This window comes from Pelodiscus sinensis, chromosome 11 (genome assembly GCF_049634645.1).
Source record: "Pelodiscus sinensis isolate JC-2024 chromosome 11, ASM4963464v1, whole genome shotgun sequence".
Classification (NCBI taxonomy): Eukaryota; Metazoa; Chordata; order Testudines; family Trionychidae; genus Pelodiscus; species Pelodiscus sinensis.
The window spans coordinates 44,937,597-44,952,889 of NC_134721.1; the positions used below are offsets into that span (position 1 = coordinate 44,937,597).

The 15,293-nt window shown below is 60.2% G+C and overlaps 1 protein-coding gene across 2 annotated transcripts in view; it reads left to right on the forward strand.

The window, feature by feature from the left end:
- Positions 1-15,293, forward strand: part of CACNA2D2 (calcium voltage-gated channel auxiliary subunit alpha2delta 2) — a 425,783-nt gene that overhangs the window by 373,188 nt on the left and 37,302 nt on the right. The window contains exons 17-23 of one of the 2 annotated variants that reach the window (XM_075939506.1): positions 2,100-2,174; positions 2,906-2,980; positions 5,010-5,081; positions 5,575-5,646; positions 5,825-5,886; positions 9,263-9,339; positions 12,711-12,731. In XM_075939506.1, coding sequence (XP_075795621.1) covers positions 2,100-2,174; positions 2,906-2,980; positions 5,010-5,081; positions 5,575-5,646; positions 5,825-5,886; positions 9,263-9,339; positions 12,711-12,731 — 454 coding nt within the window. The remainder of the gene's footprint in view (positions 1-2,099; positions 2,175-2,905; positions 2,981-5,009; positions 5,082-5,574; positions 5,647-5,824; positions 5,887-9,262; positions 9,340-12,710; positions 12,732-15,293) is intronic. The other variant, XM_075939507.1, reaches the window with a different exon arrangement.

The following is a 15,293-nucleotide window of genomic DNA, read 5'->3' on the forward strand; positions in this document are numbered from 1 at the left end:
CCAGTCCCTGCCCTCCCGGTGGGGCCAAGCACCATCTTCCAGAGCAGTGTTTCTCAAACGGTGCCCCAGGGCTCCGCGAGCTTGACAAACTGGAATCATCGATAGGCACAACACATAGTCAGTGGACCGCTGGGGCTCCGCATACATTGTTACGCATGTAAAGGGCTCTGGAGCCCAAACAGTTTGAGAACCGCTGGCCTAGCCCATCCCTGACGGGTGTCTGTCCAGCCTGCTCTTCAATCTCTCCAGGGATGGAGATTCCACAACCCCCCAGGCAATTTATTCCAGCGTTTAACCACCCGGACAGTTAGCAAGTTTTCCCTAATGTCCAACCTCAACCTCCCTTGCTGCAGGTTAAGCCCATTGCTGCTCGTCCTGTCCTCAGAAGTTAAGGAGAACAATTTTTCTTCCTCCTTTTTGTAACGCTCTTTTAGATACTTGAAAACTGCTCTCATGTCCGCTCTGAGTCTTCTCCTTTCCGAACTAAACAAACCCAGTTCCTTCAGCCTTGCCTCCTAGCTCCCGTTCTCTAGACCTTTCATCATTTTTGCTGCTCTTCTCTGCACTTGCTCCAATTTCTCCACATCTTACTTGAAATGTGGTGCCCAGCACTGGACATAATACTATAGTTGAGGCCTAACCAGCACAGAGTAGAGCGGAAGAATGACTCCTCCTGTCTTGCTCACAACACACCTGTTAATGCCTCCCAGAACCATGTTGGCTTTTTTTGCAACAGCATCATACTGCTGACTCATATGTAGCTTGTGGTCCACTCTGACCCCTGGATCCCTTTCTGCCGGACTCCTTCCTAGACAGTCGCTTCCCATTCTGGGTGTGTGACACGGATTGTTCCTTCCTAAGCGGAGCCCTTTGCATTTGTCCTATCGACCTCAGACAGTTTGTCCAGATCAGTTTGAATTCTGGCCCTCCCCTCCAAAGCCCTGGCAGCCCCTCCCGGCTTGGGATCATCTGCAGACTTACGAAGCATCCTCTCTATGCCAATACCTCACCCGTTGATGGAGACATTGTACAGACCCGGTCCCAAAGTGAGCCCTGCGGTGACGGGAGCACAAAAGGGTTGTCCCAGCCCGGAGCCCGCTAGTCGAGATCCCCCTGCCTTGCATGAGATGGAAACTCCAGGTCTGGACCACGGGCGAATGCCTCTGCTTTGGGAAAGGGGAGCCCCTTGCCCGGGTCTGCTGGCCCAGTGCCAGCCTGCCTCCCTCTCCCACTGGGGCCAGCCCTTCCCTTCTCGCCCCAGGCACTGTGCGCCCCAGGCAGCTGCCGCGTTCCGCCCCGCGGGGGCTGTGGCCACGCCTGGGCCCTTTAGCCCTTCGGTGTGGGCGGGAGGGTGCGCGAGGTAGGGGCGGGAGGGTGTTTCTGGGAGGATGACGCTCCAAGCCGCACAGCTGAGCAGGGGGTCACCCCCAAAGCAGAGGCTGCTGGTGCCACGTGGGTGTCGGGAAATCAGTGGCTATTAGGGGCCTACATACCTTTGTGGCTCGGTTACGTGTCTGGTTCTTTCACCTTTCCCTGCCTGTGGGTTAACTCAAGGGTGCTCTTTGCCGGCGCCGAGGTTAGCCGGCGCTCTGCTGTCTCTGGCCTCATTCTCTCTTCTACGTCCCCTGCCTCTGTAAGTCCCGCTCCAGCCCATCCGACAGAGTGGGTTTACCCTGAAACCTTGTGCCCTCCTCCATCGGTTCGTCTCTCGGGTGCCACAGGGCTCCCGGCATTTTTGCAGAGACAGCCTGACCCGGCTCCCGCTCGGAGACTTCACCCCTTGCCTGGCTGTGGGGAGGGGGCCCTGCTTTGCGCGCCATCGCTCTGTCTAACCGCTTCCCGCGAGCTGGCTGCATTTCGCAGCGGGGGGGAAGAGAGCCGGGTCTGTGAGGAGCCCAGAGACACCCCCTGAGCGGGAGGGGGACGCCGTATCTCCAAGGCGAAGGCTCTGAACCCGGCCCCCGCACAGAGCCCTGGCGGCGGAGGTACCTGGGGGCGGCTAAGCAGAAAGCTGCAGGGCACAGGCTCTGAGAACGGGGGGGGGGCCATAGATCTGCCCTCCAGCCTCGCACTGACGCCGCTTCGTCTGCTTTTTCCAGAACCAGCTCATCCTGGGCGTGATGGGAATCGACGTGGCTCTGAACGACATCAAGATGCTGACGCCGCGCTACAACGTGTGTGGGGACGCCGGCCCCTCGGGGGGGGCCTCGTGCCAGGCGGGGGGGAGGCAGCGGTTGCTTGGCTCTGCCCCGGCCGTGAGGCATCGAACCAAGCGGGGGCCAGTCTCCCTCCGTCCTCCCCACCTCGCTTCCCTGCACCACGCCCGAGGGGGGGACGCCGTGGGAAACAGCCCCCCACAGCCTGGTTCCCCGCTAATGGCTCCCGTCCGCCTTCCCAGAGGCCTGTCCCTGCCGGGCTGGCCTGAGAGCCTGTCGCCCTCGCGCTCCTGTGGGAAACTCAGACCAGCCGCTCCCACGGCCTTCCTCCGCAGGGCACCGCTGCCGGGCAGGCCGGGTCTGGCGAGCCGGCCCTGAGGAGTCCCTGGGCCGGGGCGTAGCACACACTCGGGGGAGGGCACCGCTGCTCGGGCAGGAACAGCGCCCCGGCGGGAGGGCGGAGGAAGGGGGCAGCATGCCCCGTTGTGAGGCGCCTCAGTCCAGCCCAGCGTCTCCCTGCCTCTCCGCAGTAGAGGGCGGTGGGCGGTGCCTGACGGGGTGGAGGCGGTTTCCTCAGGCCGGGGTGGGGGCTGGATTTGGGGGTCTGTGCCCCCGAATGGCTTCCAGCCCCCTGCAGAATGGGATTCTGAGCTCCAAGCAGAGCCAGGCCGCTCCGAACGGGGAGCCCCCGGGTGTCCAGCCTGCCTGTGGCGAGCTCCTGACCCCCCGTCCCTTCTCTTTGCTCCCAGCTCGGAGCCAACGGCTACATCTTCGCCATCGACCTCAACGGCTACGTCCTGCTGCACCCAAACCTGCAGCCTCAGGTAAGGGGGGGGCTTGCTCCGTCGCCGGCCGGGCCAGGGACACGCCTACACCCTGGGCTCCCCCGACAGACGGCCCTGACCTCCGCAAAGGGCCAGAGCCAGGGGGCAGCAGACGGGCTGGGGCAGCTCAGAGCCGGGGCCATTCCATCGTGAAGGACACGCTCCCTCGAGGAAGAGGAGCAAAGTTCTGGGCTTTTCGAGTGGTTGCGCTGCCCCGGGCAGCCGCTGGCAGGGCTCCGTGCCTCAGTTTCCCCATTTGCTAAAATGAAGGGCTGTGCGCTTGGCCTGTCTGTGCGAAGCTGGATGTCAGGGGCCAGGCCTTGGAGAGACGGGTTGGCCCCGGATAGGGCTTTGCAGCGTAGCCAGAGGCGCCCCCATGGAGAGCCTCTGGAGCCAGTCACAGCTGGGACAAACATCCCAGCCCGATGCCCACCCCTGCTGATCAGAAGAAGCCGGGCCCCTGGAGAATGGTGTGATCCGAGACAGCCGCACCCCACTGACACACACACACGCACGCTTGGCAGAGCACGCCGGTGGGGCCGCGTGAGGCTCCAGTGCAGCCAAACAGCAGACTCTGGCCTCTCCGAGAACCCCCGGCCTTACTAGCCACAGCCTCCTCTGGCCGGAAGAGACAGACCCAGACAGCCGTCTTTTCCCCCTGCCTTGCGGATCAGCATGATGAGCCCTCCCTACCCCTCAGCAGCAGGTCAGGGGCCTTCTCCCCTAGCACTACGAGGGGAAACTGAGGCACAGAGCAGGCTGGGGCGTGCTCGCGTGGGGATGGCAGGCTGGTGTCACAGGGAGCCAGGAGTTGCGGCCAGGCCTTTGACCCTGCCCACCCGTCATGGGCTTCCCGGCCCCGCGGGGGGTCCCGCCTTGGCGTGGAGGCTGCGGCGCTGCAGTCGTGTGCTGCGCGTGGACACGCTGGTGTGTGGCTGCCGGCGGGCGTACCCGTGTGCTCGTGCCACTCCCGGGGCGAGCCGCGCCGAGCAGTGGCCCCGTCCCGCACAGGTGGGCTCTGGCTGGGCCCGGGGGGGCCGATCCCCGGTTAATTACCCTCACTCCTATGCCCAGACCCTCTCTGGGGCCCACAGCGGAGCGGGAAGCCCTGGCCCACGGTGGCCGTGAATCGCGCCCTCTCCGGGCCCCTGCTCCCTGCAGACAGCGTGCAGAGGGATTAGCCCAGCCCGGGCCCGCCAAGCAGAACTGGGCTCCTTTGTCTCGCGGGGCTGCGGCGCCCGTCAGCGCGGGGCAGGGGACCAGCTCCCCCTTCGGAGATCCGTCACCAAGCGGGGAGTTGGGGCTGAGGCACGGCAGCCGTCAGGGCGATGTGCTCCAGGGCGCCGCCGTCCCAGGGGGCTCGTCAGCGTTATCAATGGGCGGCGGCGAAGCGGTGGGGTTTATTCTTCCCCTTCCTCTCCCCGCGGCTGCCCTGCTTGGGCAGCGTTTCCCTGCCCTGGCCCGGCGCGGTGGAAGGGGGCATAGAAGAGCCCCGCACTCCTGGACCGTGCTGGGGGGGGTTAGGGGTGTGTCCACGCTGCTGGGGGGGCCATAGCCCTGCAGCGGTCCCTGGGCCTGCTGTGTGGCAGGCCAGCGCGGGGTAGAAACAGCCTCTGACGAGCTTTGTTGGAGAGGAAGCCCTCGGCCAGCATCCGGCCCAGCCTGCCTCCAGCTCTCTCCGGGAGCGGCGCTGGCTGCAGAAAAAGCCCAGCACCTCTGTTCCTCAGTTTCCCCATCTGGAAAAGTTGCCTCCCCCGCTCCAGGACACGGGGAGCGTTATTCATCAGGGCCTGCGGTGCACTTGGGGAGCCCCCGGGAGCAGGCGGGGGGGACGGCAGGCGGCCGGGCAGGGCTGTAGCCCAGCCTCTTGGGTCTGTCTCGCTCTTGCGAGCTGTCGCCGTATCGCCCAGCACCCACCATGCCTCAGGGCAGGCGCGGACCAATCAGGTGCTTTGTTAGGGTGGATGCCGCGGTGCCCGGCTCCGGTGCCCGTGCGCCCGATTCTCAGCAGCCTTTTTCCTCTTTTCAGATCATCAATTTCCGAGAGCCTGTGACCCTGGACTTCCTGGATGCTGAGCTGGAGGACGAGAACAAGGAGGAGGTGAGCTGGGCTGTGCCCCCACCCGGGACTCACATGCGGGCCAAGGCGGCGTGAGACACTGCAGCTGGGGGCTGCCTCGCCCTGCAGGGAGCCTCCTCAGGATGGCAGGGGCTGGCAGCCGCCTTGCCCCCTTCAGCCCTTAGTATCGGCAGGGGCAGGGGAGGCGGGAGCTGGCCCTCTGGCACCGTGCCTGAGTCCTGTGGGGAAAGTGGTCCCCCGGGAGGTCTGGGGGCGGGTGCCTGTGAGCACACCCAGCCCTCCGCAAACACCCTCTGCCCCCACCCCAGTCGCCTGGCCGCCAGAGGGGTGAACAGCCCTCCTTGGAGCTCAGCGACCTGGGCACGGTGCCCGGCTCTCCCCCAACGCTCCGTGTGCCGGGAGCGCTGAGCCAGGGCGGGCAAGGGCAGGATAGCAGCGTGCTGCACGGCCAGCCCTGCCCCAGGCTCTGTTCTTGGGGGTTCGGGGCTCAGTTCCCTCCCTGCCTCTTCTCTAGATCCGGAGAAGCATGATCGACGGCAGCGCCGGGCAGCGAGTCATCAAGACCCTGATCAAATCCCTGGATGAGGTAAGGGCTTGGGGACGGGGGACGGTGCCGGTCCTGGCATGCGGGCTCTGGCCCCTGGGGGGCTTGTCGTGCTCAGAGACTGGCGTGTGACTCCTGGCACCGCCCTGTCTGCGAGATGTCGCCCCTCCAGCGTCTGCTCCTGAGCCCTGAGCGCAGCCTGTCCCCTTTGCCCTTCCAGCGCTACATCGACGAAGTTGTGCGCACCTACACCTGGGCCCCCATCAAAAGCACCAATTACAGGTGAGCAGGGCGGGGCTGGCGGGAGGGGGTGTGGCTGGCAGGAGGGGGCGGGGCCGGCGGGAGGGCTCTGATGCATCGGGGCTGGCTGCCGAGGGAGGAATGGGTGTTGGGTGACACTCAGAGGGGTCCGGCACCGGGCTGGGAATCAGGCGACTTGGGCATGTCCCCCGGCGAGCACCGTCCTCCCTTAGCCTCTCCCAAGACTCAATGTGCCCCTGCGTGGCCGGGTTTTCCAAACTTTTCATCCTTTTCGTTGCCCTCCCCAGTTGGTCCACGTTTGCCACGGCGCAGACCCAGCCTCGCGCCCAGCGGGAACCTCCCAGTGGCGTGCAGGGCAGGACAGCCGCCTCCCCTGGCAGGGCTGTGCGTTCGTCCCCGAACGAGACTGGCCTTTTTTTAACTGTCTCGGGGCGGTCTCCTAGTTTGAGCCACTCCAGCCCCCAGATCCTTCTCAGCAGCACGGCCGCCGAGCCAGCAGGCCCCATCTGGATGCTTCCTTCCTAAGAGCTTCAGTTGTCTTCTGTTGAATTTCACCTGGCGTCTTGCCCTGCCCCGGCAGACACCGAATTTCATGACACATGGTCCTGCGGCCGTCCCGTCTCCGTAGGGGGTTACCGAACCCTGAATGCAAGCAGGGGCACCCACCACACCATCTCTTAAAATGTCACTCTCACTGCCGAGAGGCTGGAACACCTGCAGCCCGGCAGACTGAGCCACAGAATGGAGGTTTCTCTTCTTTCCACATTTGTAAAAACCTAGGAAATCCCGTTTTAAAAACCGACTTTCCTGAACCGTCAGGGTTGCCCAGTTCAGAAGTGCCCAAGGTACGATGCGCGTACAACCTCGATTCTGCCTTTTTCTGCAGAGACATTAGACACGGGCCCGGTGTGTGTGAAACCGCAGGGAAAGGGGCTGGGATAGAGCTGAGAATTGGTACGTGATGAGCTCATGAATAGAGCCAGGCATCTTCCCACAAAATGGTTTTCCTTTAGAAAATGGTGATTCATCGAGACCGAAGCTGTTAGCGGGTATGGATGTGAAAGGTTAAACTGTTAACCGGTTACCCTGTAAGCGTTAGGTTTACCAGAACGCTTACTAGGTAACTGGTTAACCGTTGCACCGGCGGCAGGAACCTAGACAAGTCAGGACAGCAGGCGAGTTACTGCCATAGTGAACTAGCCACATTGCTCTGAAAATGTACATAATTTTGTGAGTCAACTAGCCACACTCAACCGGCCAAATAGCCACGTGTGGCTGGTGGCTACCATCTTGGACACCACGGCTGTGTCTACACTGGGCCACTTATTCCGGAAAATCAGCCGCTTTTCCGGAATAAGCTGTGAGCTGTCTACACTGGCCCTTGAATTTCCGGAAAAGCATCGACGCTCTACTGTACAAAATCAGCCGCTATTCCGGAAAAACTATTCTGCTCCTGCTCGGGCATAAGTCCTTATTCCGGAACACTGTTCTGGAAAAGGGCCAGTGTAGACAGCCCAGTAGTCTTTTCCGGAAAAAAGCCCCGGTCGCGAAAATGGCGATCAGGGCTCTTTTCCGGAAAAGCGCGTCTACATTGGCCACAGACGCTTTTCCAGAAAAAGGGCTTTTCCAGAAAAGCAGCCTGCCAATGTAGATGCTCCTTTTCCTGAAAAACTGAAAACGGAATAGTATTCCATTTTAAGCAGTTCCGGAAATTCATGCCGGTGTAGACACAGCCCACGGGTTTAACCAGTTTACTGTTTTGAATGGTATTTACATCCCTATTAGTGGGAAAGGGTCAGTTTCAACAAATCCCCCAGTTCCAAAAGCTTTGGGGGGAGGACGGAAAATCTCCAGATCTGTCAAAATGTCCTGTTTTAACACTATCAAACCAAAACATTTTTTAGGTTTTTTTTCCCCACTCGAAATAACAATTTTATTTCAAACATTTTAGTTAATGAATGGTTAAAAAGTGGGAAACATTAAAAGTCACAAATGAAATATTTTGAACTTTGCAGAATGTAACATTTTGCTTAACCCGATAAGAACTTTTTCTACATTATTGGCTTGTGAAAAAAATTGAGATTTTGACATTTCATTTCGATTCAGAACAGGAAAAAAGTTTGAAATCCCCCAAATTCTCTTGAGATGAGTGACCCCACCCCTGGTCATTAGGGATTATAAGGGAATTAATACTTAATAACAATGAATAATCTCAGGGCAGAGTGAAGGTTGTGTGGGCATCCTTAACTGGTATAGCTTCTTGCTGCAAAACCAGCACCTTTGGGCACTTGAGTTTTACTGGAGAAATAAGTGATCTGGTGTCCGTTCTCAGAATTTGATGGCAAGTTCTGTCCCATCTGTCCTCAGCCACAGTCCAAAATTCTCACCAACCGGTGGGAGTCCCCCGTCCCCTGCAGGTTGGGACTGGTGCGACGTCTTGCCCTTGCATTGTACGCTCCCTCGCTGCCATGAGCAGGGAGAGAGGGCAACAGCCGTGGGGGAGCTAAAAGCCCTGGTTTGTAACGGTCCTAAGCTTCCCCATCCACCCTCAAACCAGCAGTTGCTGCAGCTATGGGTCGTCTTTGCTGACTGTGACTTCTAGTTGAGATGGGGGGTTGTCCATGTGTGGGGAGTGGGCAGACGGCACTCCACCTCCCCTGCTGGAGAGCAGGCGGGCTGATGGGGAAGTGAGGACAAGAGCAGAGTGGAGACGGTGGGGGGGTAAGTTAGGGAGGCTGGCCCAAAACCACAGCCTCCCCCGCCGGCCAGAACTGCCCCCTTCTCAGGCTCTGAACCTCAATGGCCCATCTCCTTGTCCTCCCCCCACGCCAGCCCCCCTCTCCGGCAGCCCCAGCGCCCTGCTCCTCTCTGTCCTGGGCTTTGCAGGGCACACCCTCCGGCAGCTGGGGGCCTGAGTGAGTCGATGGTGGCGTCTCCCCCTCGGCGAATGCCCCACATGGCGCTGGGCAGTCCCTGGTGGTCAGGACAGGCCCAGCTGTGGGGCTCTAGAGAGCACAGCCCCAGGAGGGAGGAGCTGGGTGTATCCCACCAGCGAAAGGGAATGTGCCAGCTACAGACACTTGGGAGCCAGCTGGGGTGGGAGAGTGCCCGAACGTGCCCCCGTTGGTGGGACTGGCATAGTCCGGGGCCAGCCTGGCGCTGGCTCCAGGTGGGCGCGGGGCCTACGTCTGTGTTGCGTCTCGCCCCAAAGCCAGGCTGCCCCGCCACTCCTAAAGGGGCAGGCCCCCAGTGACACCAAGCACCAGCATCGGGCGAAATCGGGCCCCCCTGGTGCCCCAGGGAGCTCCAGCACCAACCTCCCGGGGGGCAGGCTCCTCCCCAGGAACAGTGTGACAGCCGAGCTCGAACCGTCCTAACTCCGCCTCCCCTCCCGCAGCCTGGGGCTCGCCTTGCCGCCCTACAGCACCTACTACATCCGGGCCAACCTCAGCGACCAGATCCTCCAAGTGAAGTGTAAGTAGACACTTGCCTTCGCCTCTTGCCCTTCCACACGCCCCTTGACCCCCAACCCACCAGCTGGGGACCAATGGGGGGCACGGAAGCTCGCCGGTGCTATAAGAGCGCCACCAATCGGGGCGCGGGCGGGCCCATCAAACGGAAGGTAAATTGCCTGCCGGGGAATGCGAGGGCTTCGTACTTCCATTTTGCTTAAACCAAAACCAACCAAACCCCGAAACCAAGTGTTTGCTAGAAGGAAAACCCAGGCCCCTCTGGCGCAGATGAGGGGAAGGGCTGCCGGGGGAGCGCTCCAGGCACGAGGAGGCAGTGCTGTGGCAGGCAGTTACTTGGAAAGCCCGTGGAAATTTGCATGTTTTGTTTTCCTTAAGGTTCTTTTGGGTTCCTATGATTTCCGTTTTGGTTGGTTGATTTTCTTTGTAATTAATTTCTAATTAACCTGTGTACGTGTGTGTTAGCCTGCACCTCTCTCTGCCTCTCTCGTTCCACACGAGAGCCTAGTCTCCCAGGTCGGGAGGGGGGTGACTCAGGCTTCCCCCCGATCCCTATCTTTCTCTCCCTTGTTTCTCTCTCCTTCTGTCTGTCTCTCTGCTGCCCGCTGCCCCTTCTCTCTCCGAGCTCCCGGCTGCCTTCACCGTCCCTCGTGCCCAGGGCCTTCCTGGGGGTTGATTTTATTCACAATGCGACTTTGGAGCAAACCAACACAACATCCAGCAGGGGGTGCTCCTCCTGGTTTGGTTGCTCACAGGGGGTATGTCTACACTACCCTCCTAGTTCGAACTAGGAGGGTAATGTAGGCATACCGCACTTGCAAATGAAGCCCGGGATTTGAATTTCCCAGGCTTCATTTGCATAAGCGGGGCGCCGCCATTTTTAAAACCCCACTGGTTCGAACCCCGTGCAGCGCGGCTACACGGGGGACGAACTAGGTAGTTCGAACTAGGCTTCCTAGTTGGAACTACCGTTACTCCATGGAACTACCGTTACTCCATGGAATGAGGAGTAACGGTAGTTCGAACTAGGAAGCCTAGTTCGAACTACCTAGTTCGTGCTCCGTGTAGCCGCGCTGCACGGGGTTCGAACCAGCGGGGATTTAAAAATGGCGGCGCCCCGCTCATGCAAATGAAGCCCGGGAAATTCAAATCCCGGGCTTCATTTGCAAGTGCGGTATGCCTACATTACCCCGCTAGTTCCAACTAGGAGGGTAGTGTAGACATACCCAGGGTTCCTCTCCAAGGAGTTGCTCAGCCCACCCCCTTGGTCAGGCCGGGGCAAAATATGGCCCACGGCCGGATCCAGCCCACAGAGGCAGCAGGGAGCCCCAGGCAGGCTCCCCCGCAGCCCCATGCGTCGTGTAGAAATGCAGCTGCAGGGCTCCCCTTCTGTTTGAAAACTGGAGGGGAGGAGGGAAGTTTTAGGAGTCACTCCACCCCCAGCACAATCCCATTGGCCGGTTTGTGGCAGAAACCGGCCAATGGGAACTGCTTGTTGGAGTAACAGGCAGCCAAGAACCGCGCCCCCTCTCGGCTTAGTTATTCATGTAGCACATGGCCAGGCAGGCTAGTTTGGCAGTTGACAAGTAAGTCTCCTGGCCACAGCCCTTTCCTGCCCCAACCCTCTGCCCCCCTCCCCCAACACACCCAAACCCTCTGTCCCCCTCTTACACCCACATCCCCTCCCCGATCTGCACCCCAACTCCTGTCCCAGATCACAAACCCCTCCTCCCCTAGGTCACATCCCAAACTCCTGCACTCCAGTCCCCTGCCCCGGGTCACAACCGCCTCCTTCACCCACACTCCCTCCCAGACTCCAGTCTCCCTCCTGCAGCCCTGTCCCTTACCCCAAGCTCCCTCCCAGACCCCGCACTCCTCCATTAATAGCATGGAAGAGCGTGGCCCTCGGCCACTTACCAAATTCTTGGCGTGGCCCCCCCCCCAAAAAAAAATTATTGCCCATCCCGAGGAATATCTAGGTGGGTCAGGGAGTCATTGGCATGGGTCAGAAGGGCCCATGTGGCCTTTGCCCAGCAGAAACAGCCCTTGCCAGCAGGCAGCCTGCCCGCCCGGCCTGTGCCCTGCCTCCCCCCACAGCTGTGCCAACACGTCCCGTCGCAAAGGCCATTGGGATCCGGCTCCTGCAAGCCCCGCAGTAGCCCCCTCTCAGCCCTGCGGCCGGGAGTCAGTCCCAGGAATCCAGAGAGACCAGCGGGGGGTCCAGGCTCACCATGGCGATGGGCACCAGGGCAGCTCCCCCTGGGAGTCCCTGTGGACCCTGTCACTTGGCGGAGTGGGGCCTGTTCCAAGCCCTCTGCGTCAGGGCCGGGCACGCCCTGGTCCGCTAGCCGGTAGCTCCAAGAGGAAGTCGTCGCGGTTGCCTGGCTGCGGCGTCCGTTCCATGGCTCGTGGTGCTTGCTCAGCTGGCGGGCGCCGGCCCACGGCTGGGCTCGGCTCGGGCACGGCTCCTCCAAGACCGCAGCCAGCCCAGCGTGGCCACGAGATGGCCTCCCAGCTGTCCTCACCCACCCATGGACTCCTCCTCAGCAACCACCACTCGAGGATGAACAGGTGGGCCTCCCGTCTTGGGCAGGGAAGGGCTGGCCCGCACTGGCCCCCTGCCCCTGGCGAAGGAGCAGCGGCACCGTCTGCTCCAGCTGCCGGCCTGGAGGCGCGAGCGAGGCCTGCGGCTGCTGTCACTGGATTGCAGCGTGGGCCGGCTCCAGAGAACCCTTGGGCCTCCCCCCACACCACCTGGCTCCACAAGCACCGCCCGCCGCTCATCCAGCTGTGGCAGCTCCTGGGATTCCTCCTGAAGGACTGCTCAGCCCGCACCCTCGGTCCTCCCTCAGGGGAGGCGAGCAGCCTTCAACCCCCGCCCTTTCCCTGTCGTGAGCTCTCGATCCCCTGCCTTCCTCTGTGGACCTTCTCTCGCCTTCCTTCCTCCTCCTCTGTCTCTCGTCTCCCCTCTGGGCTCCTGTAACCTCGTCGTTTTGCATGGGCTGCTAACTCAGTAAGAGCATTTCTCTCTCAAGACTGCTGCCACCGGTTGCTACTGACTTTCCTCTTTAGTTCGAGTGTATAAATATATCGGTTCTATTTCTCTCGTTGTAGCTCGAGTTTTATGATTCTTTTACTGTGGCCTTGTTTCTTTTCTTTTGTTCGATGTCGTTTTTTTGCAAGAGGTTTCCTTTCGGTCTGATTATGATACACAATATTTTTATTCAAACAAAAATTGAATAAAATATTGTTTGTGCCCTCCCTCCTTCCCCCTTTCCACCCGACCCTCTCTCCCCCCTCCCCTTTTTTTTTGTTTGTTGTTGTTTTCGTTTGTTTTTTTTTTTCTTGCTTTCTCTCTCTGGTGGATTCACACAGTACCAAACATCAAAATGAAGGGCAAGTATTTTCAGTCTTAGACCACTAACCCTTCACCACCACCGCCCCCGTGTCCAGTCCCCCCCACCCCTCACTCCTCCCCTTCACCGACATCCCCCACCTCCCCCCCAGCCTGCTTGCCCATTTCCTGTGCCCGTTTGCCACGCCTAACCTTGCAAACCTCCGCCAAACTTCCCTTCCTCCCTTTATTTGAAAGCAACATGTCTTGTTATGTTCATGAGAGCTTACCTCCGCGCTCCTTCCCTGTCCATTGCTCAGAAAGTCGAGCTGACAGCGGTAGAGTCCATCTCCTCTGGAATTGTTATGTTTGGATTCAGTAAGGTTTTTGTAGCTAGTGTAAAATCCCGCTCTGCCACCTCCCCCCGCCCCCTTTCTTCTTCTTCTTTCCCACTCTCACTCCTTCCCTACAGATCTCTCCCCCTCCCATCCTTGCTCCTGTGCGTCCCTCCTCTCCAAGACAACTCAAACTGAACGGGATAGGGCTGATCACAGACCTCCAGGCTCCCAACTCGAGCCAGCGCTCACTCCCCAGGGGAATCTCAGACAGACCCGTGGCACATGGGAATCAAAACTGCCCCTCCGGGATCATGGCTCCCTGGCCCACTAGAGGCCCCATTTTGGTTTGTTGTCTCATGCTGGAGGCCATGCCAAGCGGCACTGGTTTAGCTTCAGGTCTGATTTTAGGCCGATTTAGCTGCTGTGGGGATGAGGACCCTCATTTTGTTGGGTCAGCCGGGATACTGTTGTTTCGCTGAAGTTGACTGGAGAAGAGTTTGTCCCCCACTGGACAGCTCTTCCGCCTAAATCCATGTGTCCGTGCACTGCAAATGTGTGTAGAGAAGGCCTCAGGGGTGTGAGCTAGCTGCGGCCACCGGTGGTATCCCTGGTCTGGTGGGACCATAGGGCTGGCAGGCTTAGCGTAGTCGAGGAAATGGGTCTGGGTGCCCATGGTACCACGCAGTGGGATGCTGGACCAGCTGCACGCACGTGAACATCCCACAATGCACTGCAGCCTTGTGTTGACATCCCTTGGAGTCTTTCCAGTGAGTTCAGTGGCTGTTGGATCAATATCTAGGAGGGGGAGCCCAGACCTTCCGAGGGTTCCCTTTCCTCCACCTTCTGTGCAGCACAAGATCAGGGCCCATCAGAGAAGTGCAGGGCACGTAGCAAGGCCTGTTGTCTCCCGGGGTACTAGCCAGCGCTCCGGGTGTGGCCTAGCACACGCTGGACCGGCTCCCACAGTCTTCCCTCAGGCAGAGCGCCGGCAGATTGCTGTGGGCCGGAGGGCTGGGTAAGAGCTGCTGGCTTTGCCCTGGCAGTCTGCTCCACGCGTCCCCCGGCGGCATGCGTGGCACTCCATCCCTACACCCCGGGCAGTAGCACGGTGTTTGTCCTCCAGCCTCGGCCTCCGCCGCTTCTCTCTGCGAGGCCGAGAGAGGACATGACTAGTCCTGCCCGGGTGCTGGACGCGCCGTCCTGTGGGACCGGTGACGTGCAGCAGCCCTGCTCGCCTGCTCAGCACGCCGAAGGAGACGGGTCGGGCTGGGTCCAGGCACGTGCATGCCCAAGGACTCCAGGAGGGCATGGACGGGCCGGAGGGCAGAACAATGCTGCCTGCGTAGGAAGGAGCCATTGTAATGTGAGGAGAGACCACAGACGATAGAAACATTGGGCCGGAAGGGACCTTGAGTGGTCACCAGATCCAGCCCTGCATGGAGGCAGGGCCAGGTAACCGGCCTGTTCCTAAACCCGCCAGTGACGAGGACTCCCCAGCCTCCCTCGGCCCATCCCAGAGCCGCAGTGTCCGTAGAGCCAGACAGTTTTTCCAAATGTCGAACCTCACCCTCCCTTGCTGCGGACTCGGCCTGTTACGCCCTGGCCTGGCTCCGCTGGCCGTGGAGAGCTCTGGGTCACCGTCCTCTCACAGCAGCCCTTACTCCATTCGGTCCCCCTCTGGCTGCTCTTCCAGAACCTGCGGGATTCGTAATGTTCAGCCTGACCTGAGGGTGGGAAAACACTGGAATCAATTGCCCAGGGAGGTTGTGGAACCCCCATCCCTGGAGAGACTGAAGAGCAGGTTGGACAGACTCCTGTCAGGGATGGGCTAGACAGTGCTGGGTCCTGCCGTGCGGGCAGCGGACTGGACTTGATGCCTCTCGAGGGCCCTTCCAGTTCTGGCATCTTGTATGGATTGGCGTTAATTATATTCCCACCCTTCCCGTCTGTGCTGATGCTGTTCTGTATCTGCTTTTCCATTCGTTCCCTGGGCTTCACGTCACACTTCCTGGCCTGGAATCATAGAATCGGAAGAGCCCTCAGGAGGCCTCGAGTCCAGCCCCCTGCCCAAGGCAGGACCAACCCCAACTCCATCATCCCAGCCAGGACTTGGTCAAGCCGGGATGCCGTCAGATGGCGCCCGGGGGCTAGGCTGTGACTCGCAGCCACGATGGATTGCCACTCCCAGCCCGTGGGTGTAACGTAACGAGAGTCCTGTGGCTCCTTGCAGGCTCACAGAGCTATGTGGGCCTCAGCTCTCCTAGGCAAAGCCCCCTCGCCAGACGC